Source organism: Cyprinus carpio, chromosome B13, assembly GCF_018340385.1.
Source record: "Cyprinus carpio isolate SPL01 chromosome B13, ASM1834038v1, whole genome shotgun sequence".
NCBI classification, from domain to species: domain Eukaryota; kingdom Metazoa; phylum Chordata; class Actinopteri; order Cypriniformes; family Cyprinidae; genus Cyprinus; species Cyprinus carpio.
Window position 1 is genome coordinate 23,003,654 of NC_056609.1, and position 16,176 is coordinate 23,019,829.

General features: G+C 40.2%; 3 protein-coding genes across 4 annotated transcripts in view; all 3 read right to left on the reverse strand.

The window, feature by feature from the left end:
• Positions 1–2,323, reverse strand: part of LOC109100421 (phosphofurin acidic cluster sorting protein 2-like) — a 31,131-nt gene extending 28,808 nt beyond the window's left edge. Inside the window, exon 1 of the mRNA XM_042736129.1 lies at positions 1,867–2,323. Coding sequence (XP_042592063.1) covers positions 1,867–1,985 — 119 coding nt within the window. The 5' untranslated portion in view covers positions 1,986–2,323. The remainder of the gene's footprint in view (positions 1–1,866) is intronic.
• Positions 2,324–4,124: 1,801 nt separating this feature from the next.
• LOC109100422 (serine/arginine-rich splicing factor 5-like) lies at positions 4,125–8,565 on the reverse strand. Its single transcript, XM_019113870.2, has 8 exons — positions 8,429–8,565; positions 7,641–7,789; positions 7,480–7,550; positions 6,731–6,844; positions 6,580–6,649; positions 5,380–5,453; positions 5,190–5,297; positions 4,125–4,776 (listed from the first exon to the last, which is right to left on the reverse strand). Exons 1-8 carry the CDS (start codon positions 8,547–8,549, stop codon positions 4,554–4,556), a joined length of 930 nt encoding a protein of 309 aa, XP_018969415.1. The 5' UTR covers positions 8,550–8,565; the 3' UTR covers positions 4,125–4,553.
• An 880-nt stretch (positions 8,566–9,445) lies between these two features.
• On the reverse strand, positions 9,446–15,793 carry LOC109100445 (deubiquitinase DESI2-like). 2 transcript variants are annotated; one of them, XM_042737339.1, is made up of 5 exons: positions 14,788–15,793; positions 13,358–13,430; positions 12,088–12,181; positions 11,875–12,016; positions 9,446–11,704 (listed from the first exon to the last, which is right to left on the reverse strand). In XM_042737339.1, the coding sequence occupies exons 1-5, from the start codon at positions 14,824–14,826 to the stop codon at positions 11,543–11,545; spliced, it is 510 nt and encodes a 169-aa protein (XP_042593273.1). In that variant the 5' UTR covers positions 14,827–15,793; the 3' UTR covers positions 9,446–11,542. The 2 variants fall into 2 exon arrangements, with proteins under 2 accessions (XP_042593273.1, XP_042593272.1); XM_042737338.1 differs by having other exon boundaries at positions 9,446–11,779; positions 14,788–15,788.
• Between the last annotated feature and the right edge of the window lie 383 nt (positions 15,794–16,176).

Genomic DNA, 16,176 nt, shown 5'->3' on the forward strand with positions numbered 1-16,176 from the left:
TCACTGTGATAAGATGATTTGCTTCTCTCAGATTCTGCTCTCAGCTTCAATTATGTGCTCCGAACAGACCTTTAAATTAACACATAATTAACTGAAGGAATTCTGTGGTCAAATGCCGTGCCCCTCACACACATACATCAGGCAGACAAAGGGCCTGAGGGAAAATGTGTCTGTGGTACAGTTGTGAATCTTTTATTATGATCAAGAATTCATAAGGCACATCTCGCTCTCTTTATTCCCCATCCATCTCACCATTTGCCCCAGTTCAGATTGTTTTAAAGGAATAGTTCACCAGAAAATGAAAATTTTCATTGCACACCCTCATGTTGATCAAAAGCTGAATAACTTTCTTTCTTTGTAACACAAAAAGTGAATTTGTGAAGAATATTCATCATGAGGCTTTCCATTGTGCCACCTGTCTTATTATGGTGATACATTTTAATCTATAAAGCGGATTTTGGTCATTCAGAATACATTATATATCTTAATAAAATATACTATTATTATAAAATACACAGGCATCTCATAATACCGGAAACATTGTCACAGTGTTTATTACAGTGCAACCATGGGATATTTTACAGTGTAGGACTGCCAATCTCCAAAATGACAAAAAAAGCTAAATAAAAGCAATCCACAGAATTTACACATTATATTTCCAATCTATAAGTGTTTATGAGAGGTCGTTTTTCTACCAAAAAATAAATATACAAATAAATTATCCCCTTCATTTAGACTGGATCATTTAGTCAGTAAGCTGAACTCGAGAACTTGGTCAATCCAAACCATTCAGACTGGTTTTGTGAACTTGATCAGCTGATCCTTTAAAAATGTCAAGACTCTAAAGAATGATTTGTTCAGTGAAAAGTGACTTTCACTTTGAACTGCTCCTCACACGAAGCTATCGGGCGGCTTCAGAAGGCCTTGAAAGCTCCAGTCCCCATTCTTTGCAACTGTAGTGAAAAACGTGACCATTACAGTCTTTATTCATTCATTCATTTATCCTGTAAGTGAGGAGGGTGCGTAATTAAAGACAGAATGCTCTTTTATGAGTGAACTGTCTTTAAAGGTAATTTGCGGACAACACCCATAGTTCATCATAACTATTATATGGGACAGAAACAAAACAACCTGCATGCCAGCACACATACGGTGCTAGTCAAGCCCGTTTTATTAGTAGCTCCTCTGTTTTGATCTAATGTGCGGCTTAGGAAGAAAGAAAGAGAATACTCTGATGACTCATGAGAGCAAAGAAAAGAAGCAGCAATCTCTGAAACACTGTCCGGGTCTGAACGTTATGTTCCGGTGGCAGTGCATCTAGTAGATCCACTGGGTTATTTTGCACGACACCGGCCCGTGTTGATGACAGCTCGACCCCTCTGGCAAAACCGATTCATAACAACCCGCGCGTGCCACCTCACGGCGCGAGAACGGAACCCTGACGTCACAAAGGCCAAAGAGTTTGTTTGTGTTCGCGGCCAGAACAGAAGAACTGTCAGACCGCGCCAAGCATAACGGAAATCATTAATAATAATATAGTTGGTAATTATTTTTATAATAATTATGTGTTATTAAATATTGTGTGCTGTGTTGTAAGAGCAATCGGGTCACATTTTAACACTTAATGACAGAAAATAATTAACGTACTAAATCAGCAGAACATCACTGGATTTGTGCCACCGTGATCTGATGCTGACACCGGTTTAATCAGACGCGCTGGATCAGTGCACCACAATGATAGTCGAACTAGTTCACTCACCCTTTCTCTGTCTCACACAGACACACACCACTCCCTGTCGCCGTGCACCTGCCCACCCGCCCGCTCACAAACAGCCCACCAGGGTCCACCGATCTCGCGACTCTCACCTGGGGATGCAGTTAGGAGAGGAGCCGTCTATCTCCCAGGTGGCGAACAGGTTCATGGGCACCGGTCTGTTTAGCGCCCCGCTCCCGGGGAAGCTTAACCGGCCACTTCTCTCCGCCATGCTCGCTGCTGGTGTCCCGTTCACCTCCACCGACACAGTGAGCAAACTTCTCCCTCAGGAATGCGCTGGATCTAAATCCTTCCCGCTGTTAATCCGCTGCTCTACGGAGCCGGGATACCGTTCATGGGTGGCACAGCGATTCTCGTGCGGTGTCTGCGCGCAGCTTCATGCCGCTGTGGTTCGGAGTTTCCGCACCGTGCACCGAGCGCTCGCGACAAGAAACTGCAGCAGCAGCAGCAGTCACTCGCCGCAGGAAGTCACGTGACCTCGGGTTGTACCAGTGACTGGCGCATCTGCGCTCTCGCACACTCGGGACGGCCAGTAAATAACGGGACAACTGTAGTGGAAGTACCTATTGCTGTTTATAAATGAACAGTTACGTCATACTGGGATTGTACAGTATCACAATACAGTACAATCATTAGTATTATAGTGCTTGCAAGTACTGGACATTTGAATTTAGGCATACTGGAAGTATGGGACTTGCTTATTTTCACCAGTGTTGCAAAAAAGCAAGCATGGAGCATTTATTGAATCTACTTCATGATAAAGTTGGTCAAGATAAAATATACATAAAATAACAATAATGAATGTTAATGTTAAGGCAATATTTTTTTTAAATATTATCTCACAGATATATTTTTTATAATATACTGCCATTATATTATATTAAATTATATTATATTATATTGCCATTCCAAATATCCAGTATCCTGGACATCAATTTCACTATAATAGCATTATATAATGACAATATAATATACTAATAAAATATTGTAAATATACTTATATATTCGTTGATCCAAAAAAATCAAGATGATCCTGATCCCAGTGGATTTCACCAACAAAATGGAATGAAACTTTACAATTGATAAAACAATGCAACATTTGTATCATATAGATACTTATATATAGCGGTTCTAGATCCACGTTAAACCACGGCTTCATGGGGTTTTTGCTCTATTTTATTTTGGTTTTGTGCTGGTAACCTATTGGTATATTTTGCATCTCTGTGCGCGCCGCGTTTGTTTAAATGGAGAGAGGGATATGCTAATGATAGGAATCTATCCCTTGACGTGATTGGTTATTGAATTTTGTGACGTAGAAAACTGAGGGCTGTTTCAAACCGCATTTTTGGGGCTGCCTTTGGGCAAGCACAGTTTTAAGGATACTCAGCAGTGGTGTTGATTAACTGATTGGCACATGGTTCGTCTAAAAGCAAATTAAAAACAGCACATAGACATATAAACAACATAATAAACTTGATTTTCACTACAGGGAGACTTTAAATTTAATGTAATTAGAAAAAGGTTGACCTTTTCTGGTGTTTTTTTCTAAAATGATGGATAATTGTGTGATAGCTTTTTGCAAACTCTGCCCTCTGATCTCAAAGCACTTCTGTTGTTTGTTTGCAGTTTGATGTTATCTGTTTGCCCTTGAGGACGAGAGCGCCGCAGTGCACAGAGGACACTAGTTTTATGAGCGAAAAGCAGAAAGGACCGGCAGAGGCATGTGTCCTTGGACACTGCAGATATTACAATATTGCCTTCCATTCATACTTCTCAGCATGTGGTTGCCAGGTTCTTTATAGCAACTGAGATCAATTTATAAAATACAGGCTTCAAGTGTGCTTCTTATGTCGTATTGACTGAATCAATAACTCCCGGGTTCTGTGCGGTGTACATGTTGAGGCCCTAGATGTTGGAACTGTATCGATTCTCACAGACATGCAGCCGCTCAGTGATTTTTATAATGTCCATTTCACTCTAAAATAGACAATTGTTTGATACAGACACTGTTAAGGTGATCTATATTTTCTATACACTTTTGTTCACCAAGTCCATGCCTAAATTTCTAAAATGTGATGATCGTGTTAAGCTCAAACTGTACATGTCTGGTCTTAGACTCCTTTACAAACTATGATGCAGCATCACCTAGTGGACTAGTAGAGACTGAATTAAAAAAAAAAAAAAAAAAAAAACACTTAAGTGACTAATGCACAATGAGGACAAAAGTTTTTTATAGCAAATCTGAGGTAACAGTTAAAGCTAAAAGGTAGATATTAAGCTTTGGCGTTTCTAACCAGTGCAGAGGCACACTTATCAAACTGAGCACACTAGAAATAACACTTCAAACATCTTTCTCTGCCAAATACCAATATACTTTATTACAGAGTGTATATACAGGTGTAACCTTCTGTTGAATCACCATAAGGACTCAAAAACAAAAATTAACAGGCGAGTTTGAGAAACACAACCCACATACATTTCTCTACAGAAGTACTCTAGGATTGACATTGATCAAATTAAAAAAAAAAAAAAAAAAAAAAATCAAAACAAGACATTGTGAAAAATCTAGTCTTAACCCATTCCATCTCTTAAACCCACCCAGTTCCTCAGCATAAGAAATAAATCAAAACATCTTCATACACACACTCATCCATTCAACTCACAGTAAGTAATTTACACTGAAGTAGCACAATGACATATGCCACATTAAGTGAAGAGGGGAAAAAAAATAAAAAAAAGTCTGTCTCACTCATCCACACACATACATACAAAATTCATTTCAATGCTGACTCTCTGCAGAAGCAGATCGAGAGCGGCTCTGTTTCCGTGGAGGAGTAGGAGAGCGGGAAGGAGACCGGTTGCTGGTACTCTTCTTCTCTGGGGTGCGACTGGCCGAGCGACTGCGAGAGCGCTTGCTTCCGCGCTCAGGGGTGCGACTCCGACTGGGTGATCGGGAACGGGAGCGGGAGCTGCTCCTGCTGCGGGAACGACTCCTACTACGACTGAGGAGAGAAGAAAAACAGGTTAAGATTGTGTCAGGGTTTCTGCAGGTTTTATGAAGGTAAACGTAAGAATTTAAGTATTAAAAGGGAACGTAATGTTCTTTAAATGTAACTGACGAAGGAACACAATTGTATTAAGCAACACTTTGAAAATACAGCTTCCAACCAATTTTTACGTTTTACACAAAAACAAAAGCCTAAGAAAGGTTTGGATATTTATAATGCAAAACTAATTCAGGGGAGGATATTCATGTTTCCCAGTGCATACAACATTTAAAGCCATGACTCTCTGCTTTGACTTGGAGCCTTTTTAAGTCTTAAAATTGTGGTAGGATGAATCCATTTTAAGACCTAAAGAAACCCTGTGTGAGAACTTTGCAACTTTAAGTCATGTAAGATTGTCTGGTACATACTCTCTCTTGCGATCCTCGTATAGCTTGAGTTTGCGTCCATTCAGATCTGTTCCGTCCAGCTTCTCAATGGCATTCTTCATATCACTGTGTGAAGCAAACTCCACCACCCTGGAAAACAAACCAGGAAAACTCGTTTACAACCATGTAACAGTCAGAGCACAGTCTTATGCATACACAGACAAGATCTTACCCCTCATTCTTCTTGGTCCTGTGTGCATCCACAAAGGTCACTTCTCCCACCTTCCTCATCAAGTCCTTCAGATCCTGCAGAAAGCACAAAGCACTTAAATGACACGCTTTCAGAGAAGCCCAAAAGCACTGAGTCACACACTGCACTTTGGCACCCACACATTAAACACACTGCATTCTGCAGCATTTGCTCTAAAGTGTGCACTGGTGCACCTGTAGAAAGCTCCCTCAACAGACGTCATCTTACCGGATGTTTGTCCCAGTTATAAAACTACCGGAGCATTTTCGGCAACACAAATCTCATTTAGATTGTGTAAAACAGCAGGAAGCAAAGCCCTCTGATGAAGACGCGACTGACTGCAGCTAGTTCCTGAGAACAGGTTCTCATTTTGTTTATTAGATTTTGTGCAAGTCTCAAAACTTCCTACCGGCAATCTTTCTCCTTTTACAACTAACTCCAGATTTAAAATGACAGAACCCTCTTTACCGTGTGACTATCCAGTGTGATGAGCTACTTACCGTTCCAAACACAGAAGGCATTAGCAAAGAGCCACTTGTCCAAATAGCAAACGGAAGCAATGAAGCGTTAATTAGAACTCGGACTCGACCCATCCGGCCTCCGTAAGAACGGACCCCACCAGAGAGAGAGAGGATGGGGGAGGGGCCAAAACCCCGCACCCCTCCCCGCTTCAGCACCAACAGAATAAGACCCAAACAGCAGATCGGGGGAGATGGAGCAGATCTGACATCACAGACCCTCCAGAGAGCGGCTACCCAGCTCTTCTAAGGCTATCCTGTGCTACGGCTCTGTCTGGTGCTACGGACCCAGCCAAGACTTAGACCGGCAGACACTGCGTGTCGGGTGAGGCACCACAGGGACACTATTCAGAACACAACCAGGGGAGGGCGCTATGCACCTCGGAGGCTGTGCATGCAACTCCAATTAAAGAATACCAGAGCACAACTGTTAAAGAAAAGGTTTGAAAAACATGGGTCTGGGTTAGAGAACCTTTCAACATTAAAATCATCATTTTTACTTGTGTTGGAGGTGAAGAGGAAAAAAATACTTCCAGTTTAACAGTAATAAAGATAACTAATTGTTTGTGCTTGTACAGATGTCAAATGCAAAAGTAGTGCAGGGATGAATCGCTACAACAGAAGGCTCCTACGCCGCTCTTCTGCTACAGCTTGGGATGCTCACCTGCCAGCTGATGCGAGAGGAGAGATTATCCACAATGATTCTGTGCTCCGTGCGCACGGGTGGTCCATACCTGAGAGAAGTGCAGAGATTAACCCATTTGAATTATAATCTTTACAAACGGCGTATGATTGCTCTCACAATTCTCACGTACCTGGAACCCCCACTGTGGGATTTACGATACCCTCCAAAGCGTGGCGAGAAACGTCCTCCCATTCCTGGGCCACCGCCTCTTCCTCGGCGAGAGCGGGCATGTTCAATAGTCACCCTGGGGTTAAGAGGAAAAACCATTAAAGCCATGATGAAATTCAAGTAGTGCATTGTGACGTACATGTGAATATAAAAGACCGAAAAAGAAACAGGCGAAGGACTTTCTAGGCATCGGCTGGTGATTGTATTTTGAGATGCGAGTGTTGCGCTCAATAGGAGGCAAATGAATGAGAGCTTGTTAGGACAGGGTTTAAGTGTCTTTCTTTTCTTTTTTTTAATAATGCACACGCAAATTGTTTAAAATAGTGTAGCAGCGGTGACACCAAATCCTAGGAGTCTAATTAATTCACCATGTGTTCCTTTAAGGTTTTCCTATAAGATTTTATAATTGGGTAAACATACCTTGAAAAACAAAAACAAACTACTTCAACTGAATAACACTGCACTTTTAGTATGGGTGTGTAATTTAACTTCAGAGTAAAATTTCTACTCCATTTATTATTAACAAAAAACCTTGTTTCACTTTTTGAAAAACCCGATAAGCACCTACTGAAAAATCTCTAGGGAAATTATGGCAGTACTCTACAAGATCTCTAAGATGCATTTTCATTTCATGCTGACTTATACAATATGAAACAAGCCTAATCCTCTACATTATGCAGATGGTGTAAGCAGCTGTGGATTCAGTCTCACCTCTCACTGCACAGCTCTTTTCCATTCAGCTCGTACACTGCGTCATCTGCGTCCCTGTGGTCGTCAAACTCCTGTGAAAATCAGACAGCAGGGGGCAGTGTGATGTAGCTTTCATCACCAACTCACACATAAAAGACCCTCAGGAAAGCGTCAGTACTCACCACAAAGCCAAATCCGTTTTTCAGGTTAATCTCCCGAATGTGTCCGTAGCCTTTAAAAAACTTCTCCACGTCTCTTTCACGAGCATGAGGGCTCAGACGGCCGATGAACACACGACATCCACTCATGGTGATATACGATTCAGGGAAAACTAGGGAAAGGGTCAAAATACGGTTAATGTTATACTGTTAACAATCTGGCAAACATGCACTTTGAACTGTGGGGAAAAGCATCGGCGCGCCTGCTGGTCACACACTGTGTACCACTGGGTAATCATTTATCAAGTCCACGTAAATTATTAAACAACCGACATGCAAAAACATTCGCAGAATTACAACAAATATGATTTTGAGCAACACGTGGATACTTCAGCTAATGTAAAACACAGAAATCGTTTCCTAAAACGCTTTAAACAAAAACATCTACGTTACCGCCTGTTGACTCTGCAGAACAAATGAATTGATAATGACAAGATTACTATATAATTTACGCCATTACAACGCCAAAAACCCTAGTGTTACTATAATTCGCGAATATCTTTAAGTAAAAATTAAACGTAAGCCAGTTTTTAGAAAATATACCGCGCCTAAACGACCACGGATAAAACGTGCGGCCGAGGCCTAGTCAGCATGCGCAGATAGGTAGGCTATATTCGACGTTAAATCATAATAACGGACAAAATATCGTTAAAACGAACTCGTTTCGTATTAACAAAGCTCAGATACAACACTAAACCAACAATACATCTAAAACAAATTGTATTTTTACGAAATCAGCTTCATCATCTCACCTCTGCTTGCAGCACAAAATGGCGTTGGCCTCGAGACTGGAGAACGCGGCCGCGCGCAGAAGTATTTATATGCGTGTTCACGCGCGAGGGGGAGGGTAATGGCCAGGCGAAGCTCGTGCATGCGTACGTAAAAATATTGAAAACGGGGTTTTCACGATTTATTATAGAAGTATTCAAGATCAGTTGTTTTATCGAATAAAGTGTTGGAATACATTTAATTGCTAGACTTAATACTTGTATCATTTGAGCTCGGTTTTTTTTCTTTTTTTACACTCTATGGTTTACACAGTTGGAACTGGATTGATCCAGTTTGCAAACTGAAGACGTCACATAATCTTTAGGGTGCGTCTCAATCAGCTCCAAAGCTCACTGCACGTTGGGACAGTGATCACTTGAATTCCAGTAAAATAACTCAATAAATGAATTAATAAACAACAGACAGGACCGTCTCTTTTTGATATTATTTTTTATTCTCTTCGAACACGTCGTTCTGTTACATGTTCTTACAACATTTCAACCGAATTTTAATTATAAATGTGTTCGTTATCTTTTCTAGGGATGTGTGTTTATGTAATATGCTTTTTAAAAAAAATAAATACTAAAAAACGGTGTGTGTTTTCAAATTTTCTATAGCGTGTCATTATATTTATCGAGTTGGCTCATGTTATTTATGTATTAGGCTTCAGAAATATGACGTTGTTTCCGGTAAGGGAGCGTAGTGAGCTCCGATGCGCCCTAGTTTTTGCGGTGCATTGTGCGATTTTTTCAGGGCGCGAACGGTGCAGTGCACTGGAAGGATTTCGCGATTGAGACAGCTCTTAAAATAGACGACTCCCTGATCAGTGCCCTGACTACTGATCAAGGGAGCTGATTGAGACGCGCCCTTGCTGAGTTTATCATGAGTCACATGAGAATACTCTTCTTGGTATTAGGTGTGAGTTAATTTAATCAGTGTTTAAAAGAAATGACCATGTCCCTCTCCACCCCTTGACAGCAATAAAATTCTGGGAAAATAACAAACTTTTAATTTCTTTATTCTCTATTCATCTGTAAATGTCTGAAATTGTCCATCACATCGAAACAAGACGGTCCTAATCGAGGCTAGAACTGGCTTCAGTGGGTGATGCCTACAAAACGGGTCTTTGCTGAACTAGTAAAATATCTCAGTTGTGGCCTCAGACTAAATAAAACAAAAACAGCATCATAAGAATTAGGCTTTACAGGTTAATAATATATTTGACAAAATAACAGCAATCATACCCCAAATATAAAATTGTATAAATATGTCACCAAAAACATATTTCCTATAGATCTGACTCATGAAGCACCCGTGTTGCCATCTACAATACCATGCCGTCCTGAGAGACAGAGGAGAAGATGAGCTTCTAGAGAGGATTCTGACAGGCAAAATGGTAAACTGAGAAGTATTATTTACTCTGATATGGACCATAGTCCGGGTATACACCATATTTAATTTTTTACAAATGAACACACTTAAATATTTTTAACTTTGCTGTTGATCCAACTGACAAAATACTAAAAAATACGCTTTTCTGATAAAATTTGAGTGTAAAACATGAAAATTTCCATAGGACCATAAGACAATCAACCTATTGAATAATCTGTACATCTCTCCCAGTTTTATTTTCATATGTGAAAAATTAGATATGGTGTCTACCTTTACTAAGGACTATTGCCCAAAGATGAGAAAGACCTTACGACCTTTAGGTGTGGCCTTAAAATACTGTTGAGGCTGGAATACATTTCACAACTTTTAAAATCGGAACAGATTTTAAAACACCAGGCATTATACGATTGCCGACTTTCTAAATGGTTACAGAGAAAACTGGGCATCCTACACTAAACGACTGAGTATACAAGTCATGCCGAATGCACCTCAAACATGTTTGATCCTCCGACCGGATGGGATCATACTCTGAAGCGAAAGAATAAATAAATAAATAATCGGGTTTGTGTCCATCATATGCTATTTTTTGTGAAATCTGACTTTTGGCAACTACCGTCGACTGCTCTTCAGAATGAAAACTAGGGCAAGAATTAGTGCAAAAGTAATATAGTGAGGTGTAGATAACTCTTTTTCAACAACAACATTACTCTTTTCAGTCTGCACAGAAACCACAATTACTAAAGTCAAGAGAAATGACCATTAACACCTTTGCGGCACTCCCTTTCTCTTAAACACTCTGACATTGCATTCAATTACAACACTGTCGTACAGTACTGATACCAGACCTGATGTGCAGACCCCACCCACACGTTCCCACCCACCCCCTCAACATCACCCTCACAAATGGCCCCTTTGTGTCCTCGATGACTGAACAACAAAGGTCTTTTGTTTCAGATGAGTCCAGCATATCAATGGCTTACAGTTATAAGGCTGCAATTTCCAACTGCTGTGTGTGTGTGACACGTGGTGTCATCGGCCCTTTTTAATGTAAATTCATTGCAAACCTTGCACTAAAATATAAAAAGAGAGCTAAAATTAAATGAATGTAAACCAAAGATGACATTAGTTTGACATCATATAATTAAATTAAATCAGATTAATAATACTAAAGTCACTGAGGGAAAAAAATAAGGTTAGGAATGTAAGTTCTTCTTCAGGTGACACGCTTATTCCATCACAAAATAGAAAATAATTTAATACACAGCGAACTCGGCTTAATCTGGAAAACATCCAGATGGGATTAAAAGAAAGAAGTTCAGGATTTATGAGGATTTATGAGGAAGGGGCCTCTAGTGTAGTGTTGTCACACACCAGCAGGGGGCAGTCCATTATGATCGCCCATCATTCATATTGTCCTATGTATATATAAGAGAAAGAACACTAAATGGCAAACACTGTTTTAATTTCCCTAAACTCTTAGTAAAAATCAAACAATTCTAAAACTTTAAGAGTACCATTGCAAGGTTTTTTAAATCCCTGTAGGCTCTACTGAAGAACATGACTTTGATTTCCTCATTCTGAGAGGCCATGAGGTCTGGTGTTCATCCAGTCCAGCAGGAGGCGCTGTAGCAGCAGGATCAGAGGTTGGAGTGTACAGTATGTGTGTTCAAATTAGTGTAATACTGCATGTAAATTTCTATGTAAGATCACACGCGGGTGTGCCTGCAGCTGTGTGATGTTCCAGCGGCCGCCTCCATAGCAGACGAGGGCTCATCGTCGCTGGAATCGTGTGTGTTCTCCTTCCGAAGGCCCATGCTGATATGGCTCTGGAGCGCGGCGGGTGTGAGCCACTCTCTAGGCAGACAACTCTGCAGAAATGGAATACAGGAGCTGAAATATGCCAATCGATTGACCCAGCGTGGGATCTCTCTACCACACAGCAACTAGAGACAGAGAAAGAGAGAATAAAATGAGGTGGAAATGTAGAATGTCACCAGTCAGTGAAGTTCAAAAAAAGGCGTATGGGGAGTATACTGACCTCAGACAGTGAAGAAGAAAAATGGTTGCAGTTTTTGTGCATCAGGTGGTAGGCATTCCCCTTGAACTCCTTTCCCAGCTCCTCCATTATTTTATCAATGTCCTCCTCTGCAAAGTCTGTCGTACCCAGAGCGATAGCCTCTCTGGAGAAGAAACACAACTTGTGAGTGGTTGTTTTTGTGGTTTAAATGTGTGTGTATATGTGAAAACTCACTTGAATTTGAAAGTCTCCCCCAGTTCTGAGGCATTTCCAGGGTTGATCTCAAAAATGCCACTGAAGGGATACGGATGGCCGCCGTACGCAAACTCTACAGGGAACAAAATTGCAAACATTAAAACGGGGTTTGAAAATCTTTTGATTGTCACTTAGGAATTTCATAAGTATAATGTCTGGAAAATGAAATTTGTGAAGCTTTTTTACTCAGATATAGATCACAACAGGGAAGAAAAGATGGTCAGTTTCTGTTTCATACTGATTTTAGAATATTTGCAGTATTACTTACAATAGTTATTTTTAACAGTTGAATCCCTGATTTACAGAGACAGGCTCAAAGAGCAATTCCTTTTTATGTTTAAATGTGTATAGAGCACTGACAACTGTTTTGCAGATCAACCCAGAATGCTAACTCGTTTCCGGGCTTCGGCCTACAAAAATATGTCATTCCTGCAGCACTCTATTAGTGAAAAGCTAAAGCTCTGTAAAAATCACAATGAATCATGGCTCAGTCTTCAGAGCTGCCTACGTCTGCTCTGTATCAATGCCGCTGAGCAGTGTGTGTGTGAAAGGATAAAAAAAAAAGAAATGGTTTAAAAAGACAGCATGTTCTCTGTCACTTTATGACTCAGATCAGAGGCCCTACAAACTGGCTAAAGCATGTTTCTTCTTATGTTGTGTTCCATTACTACAGACACAGACTGTAGTCGAGCCATTTGCAAAGCTTACACAGGGTACATAATGTATTTAATTGCTAGTGACAAGGCTCAGATTGCAGAAAGATGATACAGAGATTGAGTTGAATGAATAAAAACATGTACAGCAACAAGCAAGGATAGTGATTCAATATCATGTATCACCTTACTTAAAGGGATAGTTTACCTTCAGTTGGTCCCCATTGACTCACACAGTATATGGTACCAGCAACTGAAGGTGAACTATCCCTTTAAATGTGGCTATAATGATCATTCATATTCAGCTGCTAATTCACTTCGTATTTATTTTTTACTCACATTTTGTCATAGTATTTATCATATTATGACAAAATATTTTTTGCCATAATTTTTTTATTTATTTGGATCTTTAAATATATAGACGAAACGTCAAACAACTACTGTACCATGTCTACTAACTGTAGCTGACAGCCTTTTTCAAGGTCTTTACAAATCGGACCAAGGTTCCAGTAGAGGTCTAGAGTTTGATGGAAAAAAAATAAATAAAAAAACATAAAATAATTAAACAACAGCAAAAGGTTAATTGGTCACTGTACCTCTGCCATAAATCTCTATTCCTGAGTGGAAGACTCCAATACCCAGAGTGGAGGTGTATTCATTTATCCAGTACTAAAAGAGCAAAAGGGAGAAAGACATTTTCATATGTGACCCTGGACCACAAAACCGCTTAAGTCTCCGGAGTATATTTTTAGCAATAGCCAAAAAAAAAAAAAAAACCTTGTATGGGTCAAAATTATCGCTTTTTCTTTTATGGCAAAAATCATTAGGATATTAAGTAAAGATCATGTTCCATGAAGATATTTTGTACATTTCCTAACATAAATATATCAAAACTTAATTTTTGATCAGTAATATGCATTGCTAAGAACTTCATTTGGACAACTTTAAAGGTGATTTTCTCAGTATTTAGATTTTTTGCACCCTCAGATTCTAGATTTTTAAATAGTTGTATCTTGGCCAAATATTATATTTGGAATATTATTATATTTATATATCCTATCAAACCATACATCAAAGGAAATCTTATTTATTCAGCTTTCAGATGATGTATAAATCTCAATTTCAAGAAATTTACCCTTATGACTGGTTTTGTGGTCCAGGATCACATATAATCATATTGTTATTATAGTAAATTCTATATCCATATATGGAGCATCCTGTTAGCTATAAGGCATTTAAAAATCAATTAATTCTACACAACCCTGACACAAACTATACAATATAAGCCTTGAAGTGGAGGGGGAAGGGGTGAATATTCAGAGAAAATGTGTCTGTGTGAGGCCAAAAAGTGCACCAGCTGCCCTTCATGAATAATAGAACATGCAGAACATGATTTAATGCACACAGGAAAAAATACTAACATATCCCCACCCTTTCTGATTTAATGTAAATGTAAAATAAATCGATAAACACCACAGTGTCCACTTATATGTACTCATTAAGTCATTTTCTTCATGTTTTATGACATAATATAATATTGCATAAAATTTAGACATGATTTTAGTACATTGTGAAAAGCAGTATGTAATAAAAAGGATTAGGCCTAAAAAAATCACTGACCTCTATTTATGTATAGTATGTATATGTTTATTTATATATTATAGATCTGTGACAACAAGTGTTCTGTACTTGTAAAGTGTTTTGATGTGATGGAGTGACAGCGCCTTCTCCAGCACGGGAGGAGAAACACACGCGCTCTCATCAATACTGCTGTCAATGCTTAGGATCACACCTAGGGAAAGTAGGTTTGTAGTCGGGCTTTTACAAATGAAACCTCTGTGTCAGCGGCCCTGACTCTTTATCACTACACTGTGACCACTCAGATATTAAAGTCTTCATCAATGCATTGATAGTTCATCTTAACATTTGCTGTTGCATGCAAAATTACACAAAATAAGAGCCAGAAGGAGAGAGGATGACGGTAACCAGTGTAAAGGCTGAAAGACGAAATGATTAATGAGCTTACCATGTCATACACATTAAGAATAACGGGTTCATTTGCCATCCTGAGAGAGAAGCGCGGTCCCTTAAAATAACGTGCGTTTATTGCTCTCGAGACAGCTGCCCTCCTCGCGCACCCGGGTGTCGGATCCAGAAAAGATTAAAACACACGGCAAAGTCGCTACGCCGACATCCAAAAGCCCAAAACACAATATAAATGATCCGCTCTTGTCATTTTATCCATCAAAGTGTCATTATGTGAGATGTTTAGCGGGGCTCGCGGGCCTAGTCGCGTTTCTAAAGGAGAAACAGCGGCTGCAGAGGTAGAAACGGTCGAAGAAAGGCAACAGGGCATCAGTTTCCATCAATGGTGAATCTAGCGGGAGAAAAACAGGCACTTGTGGCCTCCGGGTGCGCAGCGCGCGGACAGTCTCCAGTAAGCGCGAGGGGGGGGCAGCACAGGCACCGAGTAAGACGGATCTCACCGATTTTCAAGTGTAGACACTAACCAAAAAAGTCCTAAAAGGGCGCAGATGACCGGTGATGCACAACGACTGGCTGTCAGTCACATCCGGAGTTTGAAATCCCGTTAAGACGAAAGATATTCCATATAGAACGCTCTCGCGCGTGTTTCGGTTGCACGGGCTTTGCCGCTCGTCTGAGCGCAGGGGTCGCAGCTGTAATGCTGAAGAGAGCTTGCTGCAGTCCCGACCGCAACAGCCATCAGCGCCGCAGTCCCGGGGTCTGTCCTCATGGAGGCCACGCTGAGCAGCACGGACGCGCGGTGAAAATTCCTAGGCACGGTTTACGGTATTGATGATGACATCACTCTGGCCGGGTCGCAAGCGTGAGGATTCTAGTAGTCAAAACTAAATTATGACTAGTACAGCAAGGGGTATTTAATGCTAAAACAGCTTGCCATAGTACTAGAACCAGCGGAGCGTGCGTTTATTACATCATCATCATCATCATCATCATCATGATTTGTACGCAGCGCATCCAGCATCCGCCTCCATCCGCGCCGAGCGTTACCGGGGCGGGGGGATGCGTTGTTCCGTTATTCTACAATCAGCATGATTCTGCTCTACGCCGAGAGCTAATCTTTGTGTTTACTGCTTGAACATAATTATTATTCATAGGTCTAATTGTATTTTGGGATACACATCTTCTTCCATTATGTCTACTGTGCATCCGACGAATGTGCCTGCCATGACTGACAAACATAAACTGTAGCTACTGTAAAACTGTTTGAATTTAAAGAAAAAAAAATGCTACAGGAAAAACTACTGTTAAACTTACTATAAAAGGTAATGCATTGAAAACATTAAAGTTACATTATATGTTAAAAGAAAATACATGTTATTTTACTGTAAATCATAGTTTTTAGAAATAAAAAGTCTGCACGAACTTATAA